General features: G+C 48.6%; 7 protein-coding genes across 7 annotated transcripts; 3 read left to right on the forward strand and 4 right to left on the reverse strand.

Annotated features, from left to right (window-relative positions):
- Nucleotides 1-118: 118 nt before the first annotated feature.
- KD926_000547 (iron-sulfur cluster assembly protein CIA2) lies at nucleotides 119-806 on the reverse strand (the record flags this gene model as incomplete). Its single annotated transcript, XM_053096461.1, has 2 exons — nucleotides 119-492; nucleotides 575-806. 2 exons carry the CDS (start codon nucleotides 804-806, stop codon nucleotides 119-121), a joined length of 606 nt encoding a protein of 201 aa, XP_052959617.1.
- A 1,888-nt stretch (nucleotides 807-2,694) lies between these two features.
- Nucleotides 2,695-7,933, forward strand: KD926_000548 (putative C6 finger domain protein; the record flags this gene model as incomplete). The annotated part of the gene is made up of 11 exons (XM_053096464.1): nucleotides 2,695-2,749; nucleotides 2,823-2,867; nucleotides 2,929-3,435; nucleotides 3,506-3,847; nucleotides 3,938-4,219; nucleotides 4,272-4,825; nucleotides 4,895-5,358; nucleotides 5,415-5,682; nucleotides 6,385-6,401; nucleotides 6,668-6,942; nucleotides 7,038-7,933. 11 exons carry the CDS (start codon nucleotides 2,695-2,697, stop codon nucleotides 7,931-7,933), a joined length of 3,705 nt encoding a protein of 1,234 aa, XP_052959618.1.
- Nucleotides 7,934-8,254: 321 nt separating this feature from the next.
- On the reverse strand, nucleotides 8,255-11,822 carry KD926_000549 (Hsp70 protein-domain-containing protein; the record flags this gene model as incomplete). The annotated part of the gene is made up of 9 exons (XM_053096465.1): nucleotides 8,255-8,602; nucleotides 8,685-9,084; nucleotides 9,631-9,895; nucleotides 9,960-10,440; nucleotides 10,497-11,204; nucleotides 11,263-11,428; nucleotides 11,481-11,607; nucleotides 11,673-11,723; nucleotides 11,780-11,822. The coding sequence occupies 9 exons, from the start codon at nucleotides 11,820-11,822 to the stop codon at nucleotides 8,255-8,257; spliced, it is 2,589 nt and encodes an 862-aa protein (XP_052959619.1).
- A 1,698-nt stretch (nucleotides 11,823-13,520) lies between these two features.
- KD926_000550 (cyclin-dependent protein kinase regulatory subunit CKS1) lies at nucleotides 13,521-14,043 on the forward strand (the record flags this gene model as incomplete). The annotated part of the gene is made up of 4 exons (XM_053096466.1): nucleotides 13,521-13,624; nucleotides 13,674-13,818; nucleotides 13,889-13,947; nucleotides 14,007-14,043. The coding sequence occupies 4 exons, from the start codon at nucleotides 13,521-13,523 to the stop codon at nucleotides 14,041-14,043; spliced, it is 345 nt and encodes a 114-aa protein (XP_052959620.1).
- Nucleotides 14,044-14,300: 257 nt separating this feature from the next.
- Nucleotides 14,301-17,116, reverse strand: KD926_000551 (DsbA family protein; the record flags this gene model as incomplete). The annotated part of the gene is made up of 8 exons (XM_053096467.1): nucleotides 14,301-14,378; nucleotides 14,444-14,491; nucleotides 14,543-14,944; nucleotides 15,882-15,983; nucleotides 16,036-16,266; nucleotides 16,329-16,472; nucleotides 16,557-16,735; nucleotides 16,792-17,116. 8 exons carry the CDS (start codon nucleotides 17,114-17,116, stop codon nucleotides 14,301-14,303), a joined length of 1,509 nt encoding a protein of 502 aa, XP_052959621.1.
- Nucleotides 17,117-17,424: 308 nt separating this feature from the next.
- On the forward strand, nucleotides 17,425-18,790 carry KD926_000552 (uncharacterized protein; the record flags this gene model as incomplete). Its single annotated transcript, XM_053096468.1, has 4 exons — nucleotides 17,425-17,543; nucleotides 17,596-17,903; nucleotides 17,953-18,094; nucleotides 18,148-18,790. The coding sequence occupies 4 exons, from the start codon at nucleotides 17,425-17,427 to the stop codon at nucleotides 18,788-18,790; spliced, it is 1,212 nt and encodes a 403-aa protein (XP_052959622.1).
- Nucleotides 18,791-20,019: 1,229 nt separating this feature from the next.
- On the reverse strand, nucleotides 20,020-23,230 carry KD926_000553 (alanine--tRNA ligase; the record flags this gene model as incomplete). Its single annotated transcript, XM_053096469.1, has 6 exons — nucleotides 20,020-20,193; nucleotides 20,273-22,681; nucleotides 22,753-22,788; nucleotides 22,853-22,879; nucleotides 22,945-23,075; nucleotides 23,137-23,230. The coding sequence occupies 6 exons, from the start codon at nucleotides 23,228-23,230 to the stop codon at nucleotides 20,020-20,022; spliced, it is 2,871 nt and encodes a 956-aa protein (XP_052959623.1).
- Nucleotides 23,231-24,835: the final 1,605 nt, after the last annotated feature.

Here is a 24,835-nt window from a genome sequence, read left to right on the forward strand (position 1 = left end):
TGTAGTATGAAAGGATTGTTCAATGAAAAAGAATAGTTCAACAAGATCATCATCGTTTCGTAAGGATGTCAACCAACGCCATGATGGCAATTTCATAGAGCATCATGCCGAACGACTTTTACTGGCATGTTTCCAGCATCTTAGCAATGACACCCATGAGGGTCCCATTTTCTAAAGCAGCAGCCACTCTTTCTTTATCAGCTAGCTGTTTGTTGACCTCGTCGCCAGTGCTATGTGTCCCTTCTTTGATTCTTGTATCGACGCGGAAGCGGGGTGGAAGAGACTGCTCGAGTCGAACACGGACGCCGAGTCCTATAACGGTAGCCAAACTACAGTGTGTAATCGTCGGAGTTATGAGGACGGTGACCGTCCGCAGGGGTGAATTCGGGACATCTGGAAGCGTTGGTACAATTGAGATGTCCGGAAGCGAGACCACGGCAAGCGCTCCCAGAGATATCGGGTGCTCCGGGTCGGATATAGTCGAGATAAGATCTAGGTGCTATCTGTTAGACATTTAATGGGACAGAGGGGACACATCGGACCTTGCTCAATACCCGCACAGCTGCGTACTTACCATAAATCTCCTGCTCGTCAATAGGCTCTTCCATCAAATCACCATCGTTGTCAGATTCCACAGACGACGGAGGGCTAGTGGACAGGAGATCGATTGGATATGGAGGAAGCGCAGTTGCAAAGACACTACTGGTCTTAAAGGCACCGGACTTAGACACTACGGGACGCAACCGCGTAGGCAAGTCGGCGGAATTTAGGATCGTAGGGTTCGAATTTTGCATCTCAGACGCCATGATGAACAGAACAAGGTCGAAGTTCTGTCCTTAGAAGGGAGGGTGAGAGTGACCGGCGCGCTGCCCGCGGCGATGCTGCCGTTGATTGAGGGGCAAATAACGAATCGTTGGAGTAACAACTATTTTCCGGATAAGATAAGATAGACGAGCGAGGCCGTGGGTAGCAAACTACTGCGTGTCACTATTGCACGGGATCGATATAGAAATGCGGTGCACTGCCGACTTGTTTCAGAGACAGGAAGACCAGGAAATATATTGAGTAAACTCTCTAAGGTACTTAGTCTCTAGTGACTGTACTCCGTACTCCGTACAGATCTACTCGCTAGTTAGTCATAGTCGAAGGGACTGCCTGAGCGATGGAGAAGGTGGGAAAGTCCGGCGCTAAACCTAGTTGGTCCGGGACTTTTCCTTTCGCCCGCTGTATCGTTACCGTATTGGTATGGTACCATGTTACACCTCGCTCGGGGTACCCTGGAGGTACCTGCACCGTACTCCGACTACAGTACATACTCCGTAGGTATCCATGTATGTACAAGGTTAAGTATCAAGTCACTGATTGACTGGATTGGATATCTTACGAAATGTAATATTATTACCCAATAATTGGAGGAAGAATATGGACGGCTGGGATCGTCACTCGGAGAAGTTCGTGGGCCTTGCTTGACGCCATATTGCGGACGCTACTGGGGGCAGCGCGAGTCTGCGGCAATCCTGCGGCCCCTCAACTTCCGAGGCGATCCCTCTCTACTTAGTGCATTCCGCCCTTTCACACACGCGCTTCACTTCAACCTCTCGACATGCTCTAGCACCTCACACCCTCTCGCCCTTGTCATCCACACCTCCCTCGATATTATTGACCGCTCGCCAGCTCCGCTCACCGTTCAAATTTTACCGTTTCCGTTTTTCAGAGCAATGAGGCGCCAGGCGGCCTCCTAAACCGTAGCCAAGGAGGTGGTTATCGCATGTCTGTCACGGCCTTTCATGCTATCTATTTCCACATGCGAAATTCATTGCGTCAGTGCGCCTCTGATTCTCCAGACCCCAAATTCCCTTGCTCCTTAATTCCTCGCCTGTTGACCTACCCGGCTTCCCTTGTCCCAATGGCTCTCGTGATTTTCTGCCGCTGAACCCCACCGCAAACCAATATGTACTCAAATGCTGATTGCTAGTTGTGATTGAAGTACCAGCCAATTTGCATGTTAACCTCAAACCTCAACTGAACTCGCCCGAAATACCGATGGTATTGAACCACAATGCAGGCTGGATAGGCTTTTAGCGCCCTTTCAACTGTAAGGTACAGTTCAATCTGCTGATGCCACTGGTGGCAAGCATCATTGTCTACCTCGTTTTGATTCGACCTAATGCTATATGCAGAAATTATTCGCACGATACCTGCTACTTCTTGAATTTGGGATATCTTTTGGCGTTGCGCCAATCCTCAGAGGGCGCTTTCCATCCCGGTGTCCCGGTGCGGACACAGACATTCGGCCAAATCGCCTAGTACCATACAGCAGGATTAACGCCTCAAGGCTGAAGTTCAACCCTTCCCGTGCACATATAGACACATCCGTGGCACTTTCGTCTTCCAGCTGTCTGCCCCAACTACACGGATTTTGTAAACGCGCGTCGACTGATCAAGAAAAGCCGGACCACTAGTCTGCATTCAGCTCCAAGTCGAATAGACCTAATACCGTTCGGTCTTGCCTTTGCTACACACTACCGCCATTGCAATTTCTAGTCCCATATTCTTCCAAGACTGGTTTTATCTGGACAAGGCTGGCCTTGCGGGTAGATCTGATTGGAATATATACCTAGGGCATATCATATCATTGGTTTGCGCTTCGCGCCATCTATAAATCCCGACCACCTCGACTTTTCGACGTCAAAAATGCAGAGTTATTCGTTCACAACCCCAACGGGACCTCCAAGGGAAGGCCATAAAAGTAAGCGCGACCATGTAACTCGTCTGAGTCGACCTGGTCAATCGGCCAAACCAAAAGCTAACGTCACCGGCAGATTACGTATTCGTGGATGAGCACAACAGACACAAAAGACTCAAGGGTATGTTATGTCATTGATCTATGGGTGCTGGATATCGAATACTAAACCCTCTAAAATTCAGTGATGCGAGCCTGTAATGGCTGCAGAAAACGAAAGATCAAGTGTGATGCTGCGACAACAAATACATGGCCCTGCTCGGCATGCACTCGCCTTAAATTAGTATGCGTACCCCCTACGATTGGACAGGACGGTGACTTCTCCGCGGAACCAAATGTCGAGGCCGGTTCGGCAGGTTCTCTGGGAGCGCATGATGCACCCGAGCCGTCGCTATCATCGTTTTCTATGCCCCAACCTTTAAGAGGCAACAGCCAGCCTTCCGTGGGAGCCATTCAGCCGTACGCAGATGCGGTGGGGGTGTTCCCACAGTTTCCTCATTCGACTCCCCAGCACCCTGGAGTGTATGAGGTACAGTCACCGCACGTTACTCTACCAGCCCACTCCTATCAGCAACCGCAAATGTTTTCTTCTTCTCAGGCGGTAGATGGTAGCATTTTTGGGGAGCCTGAATCAACTGCTGAAGGTCTCAGCGAGGTCCTCGGGGAGCTTAGAATAGACGAGACCGGCATTGGTAAGGTCAACAACTGCAAGAACTTTATTGGCGGTGGCCAAAATAAAGAATACCACTGACCACTCAGCAGCTCCTTATATCCGGCAACAGAGGAGAGAGGGGACTGAACCGGAAGTTCCAATACAAGATGAAGCTGAAGGGACACTTCCTCCCCTTAACACTGGGGCGGGCTCGACAATCCGAATCCCTCCAGAACTAATGCCAGCTGATGACGAGATTATGAAATTTTTTAAAATCTATTTTGATGATATACACCCTTATGTGCCCGTGGTTCATCGCTCTCATCTCTACTATCAGTGGCAACACGAACGTCACCTGATTTCTCCTCTCCTTCTGGAGGCACTACTGGCATGCTCAGGGAGATTATCGGATGATCCTGCCCAGGGGGCTCAGTGGCTTGCATTGGCGAACAGTGAGAAAGACCCCCTTCCCGCCTTGTTTTCCAGCCCCTAGGCTAGTCCGTTGGTCCGGTACACTTACCATAAAACACGATCATTTCTAGGACACGAATCAAGCTTTATGGATGTGCCTCGCTTGAGTACGATACAGGCGCTGCTCCTTCTTCTGAAGGCAAGGGAGTCGCTACCGAAGAAAGGTTATTACTATCGCTCCTGGCAAACCGTGAAAACGATCGTCTCGATGTCCAAAGATTTGGATATCCATGAGCACTATTCCACGCATGCTGAGAATCGGTCGTGTGATTTAAGTCCAATGGAATGTTTGGTGCAGACGAGGGTGTGGCAAGCACTTTTAGTTGTCGAGGTCATGATCGGTGCGCCGCAAGGTATGAACCTTTTCTTTCATCTCTTGAAGTTCCCCGACTCTAATGTTCACAGGTCGGTCTGATTATGGCGTGGATCCCGATACCGTCAATATGAATCCGGAGCTGAGTAGCAAAGACCTTGATCCGTTTGAGAACGACAGATCAAGGCAGTATGCCTATTTCGTTCAAAATGCCCGTCATATTCGTATCATTACCGACATATATCACAAAATCAAGAGACAAAAGGACTGGGGGGCAAACCCAAAATTTGTCGAGAAAAATCCGCTGTTTACTGATTGGCTCCAAAGTCTACCTCCTGATCTACAAGTGAACTATCCTCCTGACGGGTCACCTCCTTGGGTACCTTCTCACTTCGTGGGCAATATGCATTCGCACTGTCATCTAGGGATTATCTTATTGCACCGTCCCCAGCTGCTCGCTTCCAAGTCTTTTGCAGCCGGTGGAGGCGGAAAACTCCATATGGCTCTATGTTATGCCTCGGCAAAATATATCTGTAGACTTCAGGAAGCGATTCTGGACCGCTGTGGTCTTTCTGGTCTCCTTTTCATGCAAAGGGGTATAAATTTTGCAATATACTGTATACTGACCTGCACAATGTTACATTTGGTGAGTTTCCATTTGGTTGATGGGTATCTTGATTGCATCGCGTGTCGGACTGGGACTCATAACTTCTAGGTTGCCATAACGTCCCCTGATCCCAGCTTCCACACAGACGCGCGAGATTACTTCACACGACACATGCGTATACTTGAACGTTGCTCTTCGGCTTGGCCAATGCCAGAAATCCAGGCTCAGATCGATTCTTTGCGTCTTGCTTTTTCCGCTGACATACATCGCCCCTTCGATCTCCGATCTACATTTCCTTATGGGAGTCCCTCGGAGCCATACCATCCAAGCCCGCCGCCGCTTGATGCGCATTATACACCCCAGTTGAATAATGTCTCTGGTGGTGTTTCAAACAGAGTGGGTTATACGACTTATCCGATCTCACCTCCCATTTCAGCCAGTACTGAAGATTCAAAGTCCGACTCCTCTCAGCTCCAATCATTAGGGATGATACCCTCTCATACGATTCCTGGCCACTCAATGGACGTTCCACTAGTCGACGAAAACAGCTGGGACCCTACGCGCATCATAAAGTAAGGAGCTCGCTACTAATCCTGGCTCACTCGAGATTGCTGACAATTGAGTATAGCCAATGGGACATGGCGTTTTCTATGGGATCATCCTCAGTAAATACGAATTCGCCGCCAATGCCTTCGCAGCGCGTACCAAATACGTTAGCGGGCCAGTATCCTGTTCAATATGGGCAACCAGCCAAGATACCTTCAGTTCCACAGGCGCAAGCCTTATCGCAGCCTCAATTCACTGGACAGCCAATCGTATTCACCGCGCGCGATTGGCAGCAGAGTGTTGCCAGCGTGTTCGACCCTAATGGGCTAAAGCGGCGGTGGAACTACTCGGTCGACCTTGGAGCAGAACATAGTTCGAAACGTCAGCGTTGACTGTGGGGTTAAAAGGCCCCAACCCCGGAGAAGTGAGAGAGGAGCTAGTCTATTCGGTCGGGGCCAGCTTCCTTGGGTGCCCTACCCCAATGAGCACGTGTTTGGTCACCCGTCTTCAATGTTGAATTAAACGTGTCATGCGGAGGGGCGTTTTTTCTTTGTTTTGTTTTTGTATTTCCAGGACGTTGGAGAGACTCTTGGTGTCTTTGCTATTTATATAGGTATACCCTTTGTCCAGAACCAATGGCTTTCGCATTTTAAATCGATAAAATCTGAAGTGTCCATCCTTGCTCCGTTAGAGTTCGATTTGAGCTGCGTAACGAAGAAATAGAAGATGCAACACCCGAATTCTTCCGAGCTATTTGTCGCCTGGAATTAAAAGACAAAATGTACTACTTCGCGCGAACGTCATTCCATTCAGAGCTTATGGTTTCCCACGGTGTGAAGGACACAAAAATGGAGTGCAAACACCCGAGGCAATGGGATAAAGTTGATTGACTTCGTGAATAAATACATAATCATAAATCATGGGACATGTTGAGGGAAAACCAAAAGCCGTTTAATGCAAATTCTCTGGCTGCTGCGGATGGTTCCGTGCTTTATCGTCCACGCCCTCCCAATACCTGTCTGTCAAAGTGCCAACTAATTGCGTCGATTTAGGCCTATTCGCTCTTCACGTGAGCGAACAATCCTCGCCTTATCGCCTGGCAGAGGTTTCAATTCATCACTTGGGTCGAAATTGACACGGGACGTGGATTTGGATTTAGCATGGTCCTGAGGATCATTTTGTTCAGCCTGCTTGTGTAGTCGAGCTTCTTCGAAGGCTACAAGGTCTTCGGAAGTAATAGCGATAGCCGTGGGTTTTCGGCGTATCATGTTTCGGGGTATCGCGGTTCCAAACGTGAAGCAGGTTAAACTGTGGTTGTTTTTGCTTTCTTTGTAGGAAGGGAGACAGCTGCGACAGCGAGAAAAGCACCCGTCGCCTCGACGCAGGTGACGTGAGCGCGGTCCACGTGACCAGGACCGCGTTCCGCCGGTTCAGTTTTACTGCACCCGCCCAGCCCCAGGTTTTCACCAGCACCTCAGTGTTAGCAACGATGCTCCAACATCGTGTGACAGTTTGGCGACCTCGGTCTGCTAGACTGCTTGACCGGACATTGCCGCTTGTCCGCCGGTTCTCTGTCTTCCAGCAACGAGCGACGGACGAACCGCCGCTGCGTAAGTTTTTTTAACCTCTCGATTCTCCTTCAAATCCCACCTCAGTGGTCGGGGCTCTTACTTGCATCGCTAATTGTGCCGGAAAATATAAACAGGATTTGATAACACGAATTGGAGCCGTTCTCTAAATGGCGATTCTCGCCCCCCAAGAACTGGTTCGAAGCCTGCGAACTCCGAACGCCCCGGCCCTCGACGGGCCTTTGACGCACGATCTCTCGCAGCTCCCAGGGCCGGTGGTCCGCCTACAAATGTTATAAGAAATCCCCGTTTCCGGAACCCTCGTAGTGGTTCCCCAGCATACGGACGTGGGCCCCGGTCTCCTACTAAATCCGCCGCCCCGAAAAACAAGAAAGAACCTCGCAAACGAATCGCCCGAGCACAGGACCTGGAGGAAGGGGGAGACATGCAAAAGTCCGACATCGAACAGGCCTATCGCAAACTCGCAGAGCGAACAAAACTTTCCCCGAGCTATTACAATCCCCAGCCCCCCATGCTTTCCAATCTGGAAAGGACACTGCCTTCTTTCCCCTCAAATTCTGGCGATCATCGTTCCGCAGTTCTCGAGAAGCTGCTATCTCTAAGCGATCGCACGCCAAATGGATATATCCCACCTCAGGAGCTTGGCCAGCGGCTTGTGAATGGACAATATGTTCATTTTTTGAACGAGGAGGAGAAATCGCAAGCCCTGGTGGAAGCCCAGAGGCTTTCGCAAGAGCGTGCGGATGCTTATTCACAGCGCACAGGCGATCTTGTGGAACCGGAAAAAATAGATCTTGCACCTCTAAACACGGACGACCGAGGATTTCTGTTACAGTCTTTGGTTCAAGGGAAATACACCAAAGATGAACATGTCGGCAAGTCTGCCGTTGTTGGCGAAGTCATCAGGAATCTTGCCAACAATGAGACATATCAAACAGCCGGTAAGAGCGCACAGTTTGTGTCCAAGCTCGAATCTCTTATGGCATCAAGTCGTCCTATGAAGCGTGCGTGAGGATATACTAGGGGTTACAGAAGCAAGAATGCCTGAATGTAAATGTGGTGTTTTGTACTAGAAGATTTAATGTACAATAGAATCTAGCTTCTCCTTTCTCTTTTCCCTCTTCGTTTATCAGATCCATGCTATTGACCGGCTTCCTCTGCCTACCCTATTAAACGTAGTTTTCTGCCACTTGGAAATCACCAGAAAAAGCTGGTGGGAATCCTTCAATGCTGGGTCGGTCATGTTAAGTCTAGAGAGTGAATTCAGGGTCTTGCTAAAGATAACAGGCCGAAGAACATATCAAATCGGACTTGCACTGCGAGTCAGTTCGAATCATAAACGTTCCATGCCCTTCTTCGCTGCCTCAAAAAGATCCTTCAACTCTTTTTGTCCCTTTTCTGTTAGTTTTTCCATCTGATCCTGGGCTTTGCGGGTATCGTCCGGGCGAGCGATTTTCTTTTTTTGCATATCCTGCAGGCGTTTATGTACAACACCTCGCGATTCACGGATTGCAGCAATGGCTTTTTCCATCGCGGACTTCGCCGCTATGACGGTTTTGTCACGAGACTCCTTGGTAGGGGGTGGAATGGGCACGTTAAGCTGAAGAGTATTATGGGGATCGGGCTGTGGGGTCAAAGACAAGTCGGAGGAAACAATAGCGGAGGTGATTGGTTTTATATGCTACTCAATCAAATGAACATCAGATTTAGAATAGCCAAGGTTTATGCGCCTTCCCAAAGATCGGATATGGCAATGGACTCACCTTTTCTTCGGAGACCAGGATGGCTACCAACCGACCACTTTTAGGAAAAACTTGCGCCAGATCCCCTAGTTTCACCATTTCCTTGCTTCCTTTGCTGATTTGAACCCGTAGGCTCTCAATGGCATCAGTGCCGAGCCTGCCACCTATGCGAAGCTTGGAGAGTTCATCCTTGAGTCGGGACACGGCGGCTACAATTCCCTCCTGCAAATGGGAGAGGTCGGATGGATCCTCAGGTGTCCCTGCTGACTTTGACGGATTCCCTTCGGATTCTGCAGCTGAGTTGCTTTTGCCCCGGTCCTTCTTCTTGAGCAGCAACGAGGTACTCGAGAAGCTTTGAAACGGGCTCGACACAACTCCCTTGTGTTGAATCGGTTCATGTCGCAGATGTGGTACCAGCAGACTATTATAAGGTGAACATTGCTTTGAAATTCGGCGAAAAACAGACGACGTAGCGACGCGCAACATTCTTTCTGGCAATCAAGAAGAAGAAACAGGAAAGGCAGGAGTTGAGATCAAAAGCAAGCGGGCAGGTGGTATCAAATAATGTGTTGTTGACGAGAGCGCCCGCGGAATGCGGACGTGGTGATGATTAATCCTCTACAAGGATGCTTTAACTACTCCATCGTTATCACCTCGCTTTGACAGTCTTGAGCACATACAGCTGGGCCATGCTCTACAGCACATGGTCTAGTCACGGCTGATTGGATGGTCCAGGAAATCCGGCGGAGTCTACTTGAGGTCACTAAGCTCGCAAAGATGGAAACCGAGAAGAGGAAAAAAAGATTTGACGTGATTCTCATAGGTAAAAATATTTTGACCTCTATTCGTTAAAAAAAGAAACTGCAAAATGACATGTGCGTAATTTTCCCCATTCTCCGTGCAGTATTAGATTCTGCCCATCTTTTTTTTTTCTTTTTGCTACCTCCATATTGTTTTCCTTATTTACCGGGTAGCCATAGCCTTGGTGATGAGTCTCTTAAGAGCAAGTTCCTTCTTCTTGAGATCCTCGGGCGTGGAGTCCTCGATCTCGAGTTGGGCCATGGCGTCACTGAGGGCAGACTCGATCTTCTCCTTGTTACCCCGCTTCAGCTTGAGAGACATGGTGGGGTCGGAGACGATCTCCTCCACGCGCGAGATGTAGGACTCGAGCTGCTGGCGGGACTCGAATTTCTTGGTGAAGGCCTCGTCGCTGGACTTGAACTTGGCGGCATCTAAAATATAGTAAGTGATCCATTTCAAAGCCGGGTTATAGATGGGGGATACGGAAGGACTTACCATCGATCATCTGGTCAATCTCAGTGGTGGAAAGCTTGCCGACAGCGTTGGAGATGGTGATGTTGGCGGTACGACCGGAGGACTTCTCCGTGGCGGTAACCTTCAAGATTCCGTTGACATCGACTTCGAACACAACCTCCAGAGCAGCCTCTCCGGCCTTCATGGGGGGGATGGGAGCCAGAGTGAACTCTCCGAGCGAAGTGTTGTCGGCACAGTTGGTACGCTCACCCTGGAACACGGGGAACTGAACAGTGGTTTGGTTATCCACGACAGTGGTGAAAGTACGCTTCTTGATAGTAGGGACAGTCTGGCCACGAGCCACGACAGGGGCAAAAATGTTGCCTTCCATAGCGACACCCAGGGACAGCGGGACAACATCCAGCAGCAGCAGGTCCTGAGTTTCGGCGGAAGAGGCCTTTCCGGAGAGGATACCAGCCTGGACGGCAGCACCGTAGGCAACGGCCTCGTCAGGGTTGATGCTCTAGATACTTAATTTAGTGGTCGGTCGATTTCGAAAAAGGTCAATAGGGGGCATACCTTCTCCAGCTTCTTGCCGTCGAAGAAATCACTGAGCAACTTCTGGATACGGGGAATACGAGTGGAACCACCAACGAGGACAATCTCGTCGACAGCGCTCTTCTCGAGGCCAGAGTCCTTAAGGACCTGCTGCACGGGCTCCAAGGTACCAGAGAAAGACTTGGCATTCAGATCCTCGAAACGAGCACGGGTGACAGAAGAGTTGAAATCTTCTCCGTCGAACAGAGAGTCAATCTCAACAGTCGTCTGCGTAGCGTTAGAGAGGGTACGCTTGGCACGCTCGCAAGCGGTTCTCAGGCGGCGCAGAGCCCGGGCATCACCCGAGAGGTCCTTGCCGGTCTTCCGCTGGAACTCCTTCTTAAAGAATTCAAGAAGGTTGGTGTCAAAATCTTGTCCACCAAGGTGGGTGTCACCAGCAGTAGCCTTGACGGTGAAAACACCACCCTGGATGTTCAGAAGAGACACATCGAAAGTACCACCACCCAGATCGTAGATCAGGACATTACGCTCCTTGTCAGACTTTCCAGAGCCGAGACCATAGGCGATAGCGGCGGCAGTGGGCTCGTTGATGATACGGAGGACGTTGAGGCCAGAGATGGCACCGGCATCCTTCGTCGCCTGACGCTGGTTGTCGTTGAAGTAGGCAGGGACGGTAATGACAGCCTTCTCGACCTTCTTTCCGAGCTTGGTCTCGGCAACCTCTTTCATCTATTCCGAATGTTAACAAACAGCCCTTCGGTGCGGGAGGCAATAGGGAAAACATTACCTTCATCAGAACCATGGAGGAGATTTCCTGGGGGGAGAATCTCTTGGTCTCTCCCAAGTATTCGACCTCCACGACGGGGTTTCCACCCTGGTCGACGACCTTGAACGGCCAGGATTCAACATCTTTCTTGACAATGGGGTCTTCGTACCGCCGACCGATCAGACGCCTAAGACTCGTCAGAATCTGATGAAAAGAACGGGCGAAATGAAAAGCCTTACTTGATATCGAAGATGGTGTTCTGGGGGTTCATAGCAGCCTGGTTTTTGGCGGCCTCACCGATCAAACGCTCCTTGTCGGTGAAAGACACGAAAGACGGCGTCGTGTAGCTACCCTGCTCGTTGGCAACTGAACAAAGCAGACGAACATTAGCATCGAGCCATGGCTACCAGGCTCTGGTCATGTCGACTTACTGATCTCAACGTTGGTGCCCTCATAGTTGGCAACGCAGGAGTAGGTCGTGCCTGGGGGTTCACGTCAGCAAGATAGTGCTAATCTGATGGAGAAGGCATTTATGTACCAAGGTCAATGCCAATGGCGCCTTCGTAAACCTCGTCCGACATTGTCACAAAAGAAAAGGTAGAAGTGAGATGGAAATTAAGTGAGGGTTAGGAATAGGAGAAGGATAATGAACGGAGATGTAAGGTTTATAAAATGCACCCCGAGTGATTTAGGTGGTAGCGCTTAAAAAATTTGTAAAGTTTTTTTTTTTTCCCGTTCTCTCTTTTTTTTTTAGAGTGAGGGCAAGAAAAAAAAATTCGAACCCACTTCGCCTTTTTCCTTTTTTCTTTTTCCGTTCCCTGGACCGCCCTTGTTCTCGCCCTAAGCCGGTAACCCAACTGTAAATTTCCTCGGCTGGAGGGGCAACACCTCGATAATCTTAAACTTACGGTAATACAGAGTATCTGTACTGTAACGTGATAGTCACCTACTCCGTAGACATTCCGAAGTGTTCCTTAGTCATCCCAAGGCACTCCACTCCATACCTGACTACCTTGCCCACTCATTGTGTATTACTATTCCGTATGTAGCTAACCAGCCAGGCATTCAACTGCCTACGGAGGCCAGTGGGTATGTAGGTAACCGACCAGACCTATACACAAGGTATGTACATTTCTGTATGGGTAACGCCAATTCATAGGTAGGTAGGTACTGTAGGTGCTACTCCGGACATACTACCTAGGTATCGTGGTTTTTGCCTGCAGATAGGGTAGGTACGTAGGTACTGTGTAACTGTGTACGGGTATCTCTTGCTTATGATTCCTGAAGCATAGGTGAGTAGCATCTCTCATCTCTTTGAGGATTTACCGACTGGTCAATGATAATCAGCATGATCATTAATACTATATGATCACAATTATTGCCCATGGCTTGATGCTCTGTATATCTAAGGTACGGAGTAGAGACTGGGGGAGGGCGGCGGGGTTCGGGACTGGTCCGTAGACACCCTTTCCATTACTTCGAAATTGACTTACTCCGGAGTACACCTTGCATTGGATACTACCTAGGTAGGTATCAGATAGTGCGTGAGTTAGTTAACTACCAGTTTTGTGCTGGACTAGACACGAGGAAAGACCCAGCCCGAAGAAACTGAGGCAAAAAGTGGGAGACAACCTACGGAGTAAACCTTCGTGAATTAATTCCACCCCTCCCGTAGCAAAGTAATTGGAGGGGGGAAACAAACACAAGGATATAAAGCAAACAGCATCTCATGGCACTTAGTCACCGGGGAGGCACAAGAGAGAAAGGAGGTTTCAGTCAGAAGATGGAAAGAAAGCCGTCTCTCAAGTCTAGGCTGCCAGGCCTACAGGAATGTATTTGCAGCCTGAGGCAGAAAAGTGGATAGACCCTCCACCGTTGTTCCAAACAACAAAGATTGAAGCAGTCCGCATCCTGGCAGCCACCTTACCACCCGTGTGCACTCATTACTCCTTCTTGCTGTCCCATTTACCTACCTACCTTCCTATTAATGGTACTATAGAAGCCATTTGAGAGAGAAGAAAGTGGAGGGTCGCCAACCCCTCGCCTGTTCCATAATTTTAACTCTGGTATGGTGCATTTGCACTAATAAGTCAAGTTTCGTTTCCTTCGCCCAAATCATCCGTCAGCTGCTTTGCCGGTCTCTAAAACCCCTTGTAAGTCGTTATAATCGCTCTTCTGTCCCCTTCTGTCGTCAGTTGGCTTCCTTGCTTCTAACTCACTCATGAGCGTGAATAAGTGAAGTTCTGCTTATCGTTACGAACGACGAAGATAATTCCCCGATGGATATCGACACAACCAGAAGGAACAAAAAGCCCCGACTTTTGCTAGAGTCTGAACGGGAGAGGCTTGAGGAGTTTATTGATTCCATTCACTATTCCGCCAGGTATATACACTTCATGCGCACCTCATGGATGGTAGCTCAATGTGTGCAGATATTCAGATGATCAATACGAATACCGCCACGTCCAGCTGCCTAAAAACATGCTCAAAAAGATTCCAGCGGACTACTTTGACAGTGCAAAAGGCACGTTGAAATTGCTTTGGGAGGAGGAATGGCGGGCTCTCGGTATTACACAGGTATGCAGAAGTGGACAGCATTCCGGTTTGTAAATCGAGAAAAGCCAGAGACAATCTAACCCGAGACCAGAGTTTGGGCTGGGAACACTACGAGGTGCACGAGCCAGAACCGCATATTCTTCTTTTCAAGTGAGTTGAAAGCACATTGTGTATCCCGCCAGCCCCCTACTTACAACTGATCTCTCTAGGCGCCCTCTGAATTACCAACCGCCAGTCTCCCAGTAAATGGGAAGGCCGTCCACCCCATCACTCGCGCCCCGAAATCTCGCCTTCCCGGTCAAAAGAGGAAGGTGATACCACCCATCAAAAAAAAGATGCGGCTCGAAAATGAGATTGATTAGGGAATCAGTTGCTTCATCAAACTGAGGTTCTGAATTGAGATACGGTTCGACTGTTTAATTAGACCCTATCTGCTCCCTATGTCATGGCTACCTTGGTCATACGCTTTTTGTTCACTGTTCGTATCCTGTGAGATGGGACATTCAGATTATGTTTTTGGCCAGCCACTGCTCCCACTGGGCAGTAGTGAAACTGCTGCTGATCTCTGGCTCCTCAATGCCCTAGACAATGGCGTCAGTGTTCCAATCTCAGAAGTCTCTCCCTCGCATGACAAGAGGTGCCATACATTGAAATAGACGGTTGGGGAAACATGGACCCCTACTACCCGATCTGACTGTATTACGTGTTAACATTGTACCATTGCATCTGAAGTCCTAAGACTCACTTTTATCATCAATTTGATATCATTGGTCACGCCGTTCCCGACATTCAACTGCCCTTGAGTCGCGGGCGTTTCCCTAATAGTCAATAATCCAAGTACTTCATTTTCGTCCACACCAACACTACCGGCAATCGTGGACAACTTTTTGTAGGTTACATTGCGTGTTTCCCTGAGGACACTAACGTCAAAGAATTCCTCTTGGCGTTGGTATAGAGCAGCACTGAAATCCCAAAACTTATCCGGTGCGATTCGCAAGACAGCAGCAGCAGCTTCATGCGTGAGAGTGGACGACGGGTGCCAAGGTTGAATATGCTGTCGGAAAATAACTTGCAACTTAGACTGATGTCGCTCAATAATCATTGGTCTCACTGAGGTGTAAAAGGTGTTGAACAACTTGGCAGAAAACTGGACACCACATTAGTAGACCACTTACCATGTAATATAGGACAATCGATTCATTTTATACTGACCGGACACACATAATCAAGGTCTTTCGATCACCTCGGGGTCAGTTGTTTCTCGTGTGCACTGATTCGCCTGGGATTCCCGGCAAACATACATAGCTCTAGAGTGTACTGTGGAGGTTGGGCTGATGGCACCAACAATCTCTGGCCTGCGAATTTCGGAGGTAGGGCCATTGCTGGCTGGAAGACTTGTATGGTTTTTCTGGCTAGATAGGTAGCTAGGTAGTAGATAGGTAGGAGGGGAGGGCGGGATCTATCTCGCAAGTCGCAAGTCAACAGTATAATGATGTAATGCTTAGTTAGGTAGTTACTGAAGGTTTACCTTACTTATCAAATACTGTACTGTACGGAGTATTGATGTATTGGCCGGTGGCGCTATTCCGGTCTTGTCCAGCCAGCATGTTGTTCTAGTTCGGTCTCAAGCTGCATACCTACCTAGCTTGACATACTCCGTAGAATCGAGGTCCCAAAGCGGAGTAGGGGAGGGATTTTGCAAGGTAGTAAGTCTCAAATTTGATTTGTTGAAGAGAGTGAGGTCCAGAAAATAATACTGCGCGCGGTCTGATATACATACATGCATCTATTAGATTTTGAGCCCTGGAAAAAAAAAAAAGCTATATGAAAAGCAACGCAACATGGAAATTCCATCCCTGGGCCCCCGGCCTGGGATTGCTTTATTCATTTCTGTGTTCTGACAGTGCCGACGCCAGCGCTTATGACGCCTGGTAATTGTTCCTGCCCGATGTGATATAGCATTCCAACAGCAGCGCCTGTCGCCATCAGGACCAAGATGGTGATTCCAGCAATAAGAAAGAATGGAGAGCTGATATCCCTCTTGTGGCATGCTGATCCCCCCCATCTTATTTTCTGGATGGTACCATCGTCTTTCCGAAGTACGGTTTCTTGACATTTGCAGGCATAGCAGTCGCGGGCAGCGGTTTGGTCAGATGACCCGGATTTTCTATAGCAATAGCCATGGCCTGAGCAATTCTGTGTCAGCTCACTGCACGAGGAGTTTGACGCATAACAAACTGGTGCCACGGGTAGCAGGTTAGATTGAGGTATAGCATCAGATGTTGAAAGAGTTGTTCTCGGCAGGGTGCCCTTTTTCCCCGCTGCCCGGGGTTCCAAGGCTCTCGCTTCCCTGTGCGCGCTCCGCTGAGGCAGAAACACAGCTGTAATCAGCCTATTTCCCCAAGAGGCGTCCAAAGCACGCAGGACCGATTGTAGGAGTTCGATGGTGGGGTTTGAACTGTCATGTTCCTTAAGAGAATGAGAATGATGTTAAAAGCTATGCAGCCGGAAGATCAAGAGTATTCGATTACCTGTAGTGAGATTTTGAGGGTTGTGGCCGAAGTTCGCTCATCAATCCATGACTCCATCATACTAGCTCGGCCAAGCAACGCTGATTCAAGGATATGAGGTGACTCCTCGAATACAGAGCCCTCGGGAATGCAAAGCTTTCCGGCCTGCGTTATAGAGGAGTTAGCTTTGAAAGGCCTCTGGTATTGTGGTCGCAAGGAGTCTTGGATCCAAAGAAAGGGCAAATATACCTTTTGTAAATCCGATGGAACACCATTGCCAATGTGGAGCTCGCAGTGTCTCGTTTGAGTCGTGTACAAGCTGCCCGGTTCATTTGCGGGCGACGTAGATGCAGATAAATGGGACAGCAGGTCGTCAGAGGAGACTCTCGCGAGTAAGTTTTGTTGAAATTCATTTTCAATAATTGAAGCTTGCCATTATGAGTATGTTTTTGGCAATAGCTATATAACGATGGTTAAGGCATACCAAATTTGGAGTCTACCCCTTCAAGGATAAAGAGATCTCGAGTTGGATTATCCAGTTCGGACTCAAGACCGAACAAAGGGGCCGGCGTTCCCCCAAGATCGTTCAACATTTCGATTGTATCTTGATCCGCTCCTCCCAAGGTTAGGGATACCTCCGATCCCATCCGAAGATCTATAATTCGCTGCACCACATTATCTGAAATGGCGGAAGCTTTGAAATTGTGCGGCAGGTAGGTATCACCGAATGTAAGAACTAAAGCCTCCGGTGTTCGGGTTCCAGACACGATTGCCACCGACAAAGCTAAGACATTGAAGAGCTGCTGCATGTTGGAACAAATGGAAAGTATGACGTTCGTTTTCTTCGATATCGAGAAGCAGCCGTCTGAGGCTTGCTAGTCCGGAAGCCGATGACCTTTAGGTTCCAAGTTGTTGAGTGGTAACATCCAAGGCGCGGCGGCACGTAGGCGGATATCGTATCACGTGCGGCGCTACTAGGTTGATAGATTAGTCCCCTGGCAACATTTTAACCTTGCACCTCCGGACGGTACGGTCGTTACTACCACTGTTAAATGTCTTATCCAAGCTGATCGGATATGTTTTGTACCCGAATAACCCCTTCAAATGACATTTCTCAATGTTTCGTCTAAGACGAGTCTTTCCAACTGGCCGAGTGGTATCCCGGCTTAGCCCACCATCGCCTGAGCGCAGTCCCTTTAAGATCCGCCATGTACAGCTTCAGAGACCGTGGGTCCGGTTAGTACTATGATATCATTTGCCCCTGTTCCAATATTAATACAGAAGGCAGAACATTCGTTAAGAAAGGCTTTCTTTTCGGAGTGGCATTTTATCTATGGAGTTCGCTCGTACTCCTCCAATTCGACGAGGACGACGACGAGACACAAGAGACTCTTGTTGAGAGGACAAGCAGAGATGAAGAAGCGAGAGACACAAAGTCTAATGTCGACACCCAAGGATCAGTTGATTCGGATGAAATATTTGTCCCACTGGGCTGGCCCCAGATTCACGAAGGAGAGCTCTACTCAGCATCGGATCCGGAATGGCAGGAATTTGTTAAGATATCTCGAGATCGCGCAAAGCTCCAGTCTCTAAGAGGTATGATCTATCATGTGGCTGTTTATATAGCATGTACTCACTCGCTCAGATGAACTGGCATCGATTGCGTTAACAAGTGCAAATCGGTCCCACCTACTCTCGCGCATTCTAGGAGGTCCTTTGACCGTCACAAGACTCTGGCTTGTACATTGGTTTCCATCCCGGGCCCCTCCAACCTACAGTCGTTCCGGGTAAGTGGTATTGAAAAACCGCATTATAAATACCATCTGCTTACACTATTTAGGCTTGAAATAACTGACTACGGTGTATCCTGGACCTCGAAACAGATCTCCGCAGAGGTTGGGGACCGAATAGTGAGATGCGCCCGGCCAGGCTATGTGACAATTGCTATGAAAGATGCTTTGATGGTTTTGTTGAAGAGGCAGGCCGCCCGGCTTGGCATGACACGCTTCGGCCAGGAACAACAGCAGGAAGCAACGGTTTCGCCTTCTCAAAAGAAAGAAACCCCGCGTGATATTAATTCTTTGGAGGCGCTGGATCGTATAACTCAAGCTCGGGGCTCACCTCCACCGGAAGTTTCTCGTGAAGGAACACCGCAAGACAATACGGAGACTCGTCTGCACTCGTCTTTCCTTATTGCCGCACTACAAATGCTGCCGCTGCCAACTTTTGGGCCCGGCTCCGATCTTTTCGCTGCTAGGGCAGCTTTCAAGCTGCGATTACAAAATTGCTTGGCTCGAGAACGGCGCACCCCTCCTCGTGGGGTCTTCTACTTTTCTGGGCCTGTTGGTCTTAAGGGTTCGAAGGGATTTTGCAGGGTTGAAGTAAAGGGCGAGTATAATCCGGCGTCAGCAAGCTGGAGTCGAGTTACAATGCAGCTCAAAGACCTAAGCCTTTTCAAGCAGAAACCCCGGGGCGGCTCATAACCTACTGCCACTGTTCGGATCAATACTCCTTGATAATCTGTAAGTGACACGATACACAGTCAAAAGACAGCTTTTTGCGATGGTAGTATAAAATGGCTGGACATAACCAGACAATTGTATTCCTTCAGTTACCTGTTTCGTGCATACGGAAAGGACGAGGGCAGACAGAGAGAGGTCGTTTAATCTAGATTCCAGCTCCGATTCATTACGTACTACGTATGTTAAAAGTATTGCATTAAACTTTGCGCCGCCCGCCGTTCATAGTGGGGCCAACAGCTCCCCTCCGGCCTCTGTGAACTGCGAAGCTTCAACAGCTACATGCAAGCAATCGATCGGTATTTCAAATTAGGCATATCTCGGCCTAACAGAAATCATGGACCAGTCGCCTCTCACTCCGCCGCGGAACCCCAATCCTATCGTTTTTTTCGACATCACGCTGGGTGGTAAGCTTTAACACAACACTGTTGCCATCTTCCCAAGATAAATAACGCTTCACTAGGGGAACCTCTTGGTCGCATTAAGATAGAATTATTTGCAGATACCACCCCCCGGACGGCGGAAAATTTTCGCCAGTTCTGCACGGGCGAAAGCAAGAACTCTCACGGAAGGCCGCAGGGCTACAAAAACAGCAAATTCCACCGAGTTGTAAGCTTGAAGAGAACTCTCAACTCGTGGCCCAATTGTCGCTCAGGAAGCTAATCCAGCGTTCAAAAGATCAAAGACTTCATGGTACAGGGTGGCGATTTTATTAATGGTGATGGCACAGGATGCTGTTCTATCTACAACATGCCCCGGTTTCCTGATGAGAACTTTGCCCTGAAGCATGACCGTCCGGGATTACTGAGCATGGCAGTAAGTCGCTGGCCAAAAAGATCATTTCCCCAACTCTCTACTAAAATGAAATAAAAATCTAGAACTCAGGCCCTGATACAAACGGCTGTCAATTTTTTATAACAACGACGGCTACTCCTTTCTTGAATAACAAACATGTGGTTTTTGGGCAAGTCATTGATGGAATGGACATTGTGCGAATGATCGAACATACGCGCACGATAAGAGATAAACCAAATCAGGACGTGGTTATTTCACAATGTGGGGAAATGTGAATTCCAGATTCCATCTTGTCTTTCTCTTGGCAGCTATTTAAAAAGGAAAAGCAGTGTAATTCTGTCCCATCTGGCATGACATCAAGATTTTGGCTCGTCTTGTTGCTTTGGTGTGCCCTAAGCCTACAGCTTAAACTTTCGAAGGTAGTCGGAGGCCAGGTTTATGGCCTCGTCAACCTTGTCGGGGTGAAGGCCGTTGCCGATTGAAGTAGAGCCTTTTCCTCCGGCCTTACCACCCACCACACCGGCAACAATACTGGCCCACTCACTGGCAGAAGCACCCTGGTCATCCATTGGCTGTCGGTAATGTCAGCCTTCGTTAATTCCTTGCCTTTGAAAACCTTCCAAGAGGGTTCACACTAGGAGAGGTACACACCTTCGAGACATAGCAGCCATGAGCGACACGACCCTGACTTCCATCCGCGGCCAGCACATACACAGTCTTGTCCTTCAATTTCGACTTAACATGGTTCAGAGATTCACTGACGGCCTTGGCATTAGCAGAAATGGGAAGTCCGGTGACAAGCCATGACTTATCCTGATTCTCTGGGGCTTGGAAAAAGGCGGTGATCGTCTCAACGGCCTTCTTCGACTCCAACTTCTGTTGTGCCTTCTGTGAATCAATAATCTGTTTATTAATACTCGTAAACCGCTCCCGGAACTTCGTCTTCTGCACAGCAGAAATAAGTAGCTGGTTTAGGTCCACTTGTATCTGCTTAGCCTCCTGCTCTTTCGCTGGGCTTAGAGCCATCGATTGCAGATGGTCCAGACGCTTTTCGAAATCGCTGGCAACACGCTGGACGTGATGAGCATCTTCGCCCGTCACCGCAATGATCCTGCGGATGCCTTTCGCGATGCCACTTTCCTCCAAGATGATAAGGTCTTTTATGTCCCCTGTTTTGAGTACATGTGTGCCGCCACAAAACTCAATGCTGACCTTTTCCCAGCGAGGGTCGTCCACTTGCTTTAGTATCTCGTCTAATTCAACCCCAACTGAAACAACACGAACCGGATCAGGGTAGGTTTCACCAAAAACAGCCCTGACTCCCGAGATTTGGCGTGCGGTGGCAAGAGGAATTTCTTGTGAATAAACTGCACAGTTTTGCCTGATGTATTCCGTAGAAAGTTCCTCAATCTTCTCCAGCTCCTTTTCTGTAACAGCAGACTTGTAGGAGAAGTCAAATCGAAGTTTTTCGGCAGCAACAAGAGAACCTCTCTGTTCGATGCCATCACCGAGGACTTCCTTTAGTGCAAAGTTCAAAATATGCGTTCCGGTATGGTTGTTTCTGATTGGCCACCGGCGAAGTTCATCATACTCACAAAGAACGGAATCGCCAACAGCGAAAGAGCCATATTTGATAAAACCAGTATGAAGAACATATCCGCCATAAAGTTGAACATCACCAACCTCTAATTCAGCTTGTCCGTCAATGACGATTCTGCCGGTGTCGTTTTCCTGACCACCTTGCTCAGCATAGAAATTTGTGCGATCAAGGATAATCCCAAGTTGGTCCCCATCGGGGACGCTCTCGGTGGATGAATGAAACGATTTGGCATGGTAAATTGCCTTGATCTGGGCATTAATATTGCCCTTATCGAATTTCGCGGCATCGTTGGTCTTCAGAACATCCTGCATGCTTTCCAGCTTCCCAAGGTCGTGGACATCAAGTTTCACGGTGTCTGCAGCGGTCTTCTTCTGGCCTTTGCTAGCCTCTTTAGCTCTCGAGCGAGCCTCCTCGAATTCCCCATCATCAATGTCTAATCCACGTTCTTCTGCCATGAGGCGAGTCAAATCAACTGGGAATCCAAAAGTGTCATACAGCCTCCAAACATCAGCACCGTGGAGTTTGCGAACCCCTTTGGTCTTGGCTTGATTGGCATAATTCTCGAATTGTCGCTCCCCACGATCCAAGGTTTTAGAAAAGGATATCTCTTCCTCGTCAAGAATTTCCATGACATCGTGTTGCTTTGTTCTCAACTCCGGGAACATATCACCGAGCTGGTCAACAACAGTGGGGACGATTTTGGAAAAAAAGTTACCAATCTCAACTCCGAAGTACTTTCGAGCAAAACGGGCGCCTCTGCGAAGAACTCGACGAATGACATAACCACGACCTTCATTGTTTGGGGTTACGCCATCAGATATAGCGAATGTCAAGGTACGGACATGGTCCGCCACAACGCGATATGCGGTATCGATTCCATCAGAATCTTCGGCACCAAACCGCCCTCGGTATTCCGGGGCTCCCGTTATTTCCTTGATGACCTGGAACAGGGGCGTAAACACATCGGTGTCGTAGTTTGATGATTTGTTTTGCAAGATTGAGACGAGCCGTTCATATCCCAGTCCGGTATCAACGTGCTTGTTCGGGAGAGGCTTCAAAGAGCGGTCACTTTCGCGGTTGTACTGAATGAAGACATTGTTCCAAATTTCAATGACGTTGGGGTCATCTTCGTTAACAAGATGGGCAGCGTTACGACCACCAATCCTGTCAAAGTGTACTTCACTGCAAGGTCCGCAGGGGCCTTGGTCACCCATTTCCCAAAAGTTATCCTTCATGTTTCCAGGGAGAATGTGATCTTCGGGAACGCCGACAGATCTCCAGAGGGCTTTAGCTTCCAAGTCTGGTTCAAGTCCGCCATCCTTGCACCCTTCGAAATAGGTCACATAAAGACGTTCAGGATCCAGGTGGTAGACTTTAGTCAAAAGCTCCCAGGAATACTGGATTGCTTCTTGTTTGAAATAGTCACCAAAGCTCCAGTTGCCGAGCATTTCGAAGAAAGTCTGTGCAGTGTAAGCTTGATTCTACTCTATTATACCTCCCCACATCAATTCATTCTCGGTAATCAACCTACATGGTGATAACTATCTTTCCCGACATCGTCTAGGTCCTGTCGGGGAATTAGTTGCGTTCCCCGAACCTGTTTCTCAACCTTGAAGATGTCGTGTACTCACGTTATGCTTTCCGCCGGCCCGGATACACTTTCAGACCTAGTTAGTGAAGGATTGGCGATGGATGGGATGGAGACAACCTTTTGGGAATTGACTGCACTCTTTAAGGTCGCAAAGTCCGAGTTCGGGTCCACGGTGCCTAGAAAGATTGATTTGAATTGGTTCATTCCTGCATTGGTAAACAGCAGAGTGGGATCGGACAGCGGAACAACTGGCGACGAGGCAACTGGCGCGTAAGAGCGTTAGTGGCGACAATCAGCAAGACAATCGCATGAGGGGTCACAAACCAAAGGTGTGGCCATTTTCCTTGAAATATTTGATGAACGCATCCCGTACACTCCGCGCAGTCCATTCTGCTTCTCCCGGAATTTGGGAGCTCATTTTGGCGAAGAGGGGGCGTTTTTGGGCGGGCAAAATGGCTGGAAGTGGGGGAGTGTGAAGATGGTAGAATGTTCTGGGGTTTGACCTAAAGGGCGATACCAGATGAGTCAAACCCAGTTCCCCATTTCTCAGGATTCTAGGGGCTCGCATCAAGCAACCCCCCTCGGCAATGCCTTCGTTTGCATGCAACTGTATTCTGTTCCTGGGAACCGATATTTAAGTCTAATTGTTCATGTGCAAGGCTTGCTGGATATTTCTGCCCATTGGTCGGTCCAGCTGAATGTGGTAGATGGCGGCGCAGCATGATGGTACGGGAATTCTGAACGGCAGAAAGCGCCCCGCCGAGAGTGACCCTGACGGAGATCGACCTCTGGCAAAAAGGTTCAACGACCTTCACATAGGTAAAATATCTCTCGTTATCTACATCTGGCTGCAGTGGCCCATACACTAACGTTGCGACCTTTTTTCAGATCCTGTAGCACTTTATAACCACCACCACCATCATCATCATCATACATTGACGCCGAGTACAAGCCAGGAACTTTCGGTGTCACCTGACTTGATGCTGCTGGATGATCAAAAACACAAGATCTACGTCCAAGACCTCGACCGAGAACTTGCAGAGGTGGACTTGCCGGGGGATTCGGTTGTTTTTCTCCCCGGGATTGAGGAGACATGGGCAACTGTACCCAGGATGATGCTTGCGGATAGCAAGAATAATTGCAACGAGCTGGTCCTTTATCGGGAGCCCGTGTCTCTGCTAGAGCCGAACAAAAATAGCAATGTTAGAAGAGCACTGGTTGAGACTAGAGAACGGGCTAGGGCCAGGCAAAAAGAGCAGATGTCTCCTTGTTCTGGTGTGTCCCGTTACATGTCGTCAACGCCTTCAGACGGCGTATGTGCCAACGCAGGCAGCTTGGATGAGACAGAGGGCGGGGACATGATGGAAATTGACTCGGCGAATATTTCATAATTACAACATTTTATTTACTCCGCACATTAAATATTTATAATCTAACAGAAGTCGACATCAACATCAAGATGATAACTGCTGTAGTCATCTTGATCAAGAACCCCTTGTAGGTATATCTCCATTTCTTATAAAGATACCGGGATTTTCTACATCTTGAGATCCGAAGTTAGCACAGCCACATAAATTAAGGATTATTAATGAACTAGAAAAGCTTTAAAAGTGAACTACAAGAAAGGGTGTGTAGTTGACGCAGTGTCAGGAATTAGTATAGCGGTATCAGGGACTAAAAATCTTGTATCAGATATTGTGTTAGGTTTTTACCTTAGGGGCCGTCGTGAGAGTGAAAAATGGTGATTTAATAATAATACTGTTGAAAGCATTCTGCCTCCTGTCACCGCCTGCTTATCCAGGTAAAAGTATCGCGTGTAATTCCTCTAACTGTAGTAGGTACCCTTCTATAATCTAGTTCCTTATTTGGGTTTAGCAGTAACCGTTTATTTCCTTTTTATTATAATTATTTATTTATGTCACGGGCTTGGCAGTGGGTAGGTGCGTTTCTACCCGCCAAGACCGTTCAGTAGGTCTGTAGGACGGTTACCGACTGAGCTACTAAAAAGACCAGAATACCAAGT

The sequence above is a fragment of the Aspergillus affinis genome, assembly GCF_023601865.1.
Source record: "Aspergillus affinis strain CMG 70 chromosome Unknown NODE_10_length_487445_cov_86_957759, whole genome shotgun sequence".
Classification (NCBI taxonomy): Eukaryota; Fungi; Ascomycota; class Eurotiomycetes; order Eurotiales; family Aspergillaceae; genus Aspergillus; species Aspergillus affinis.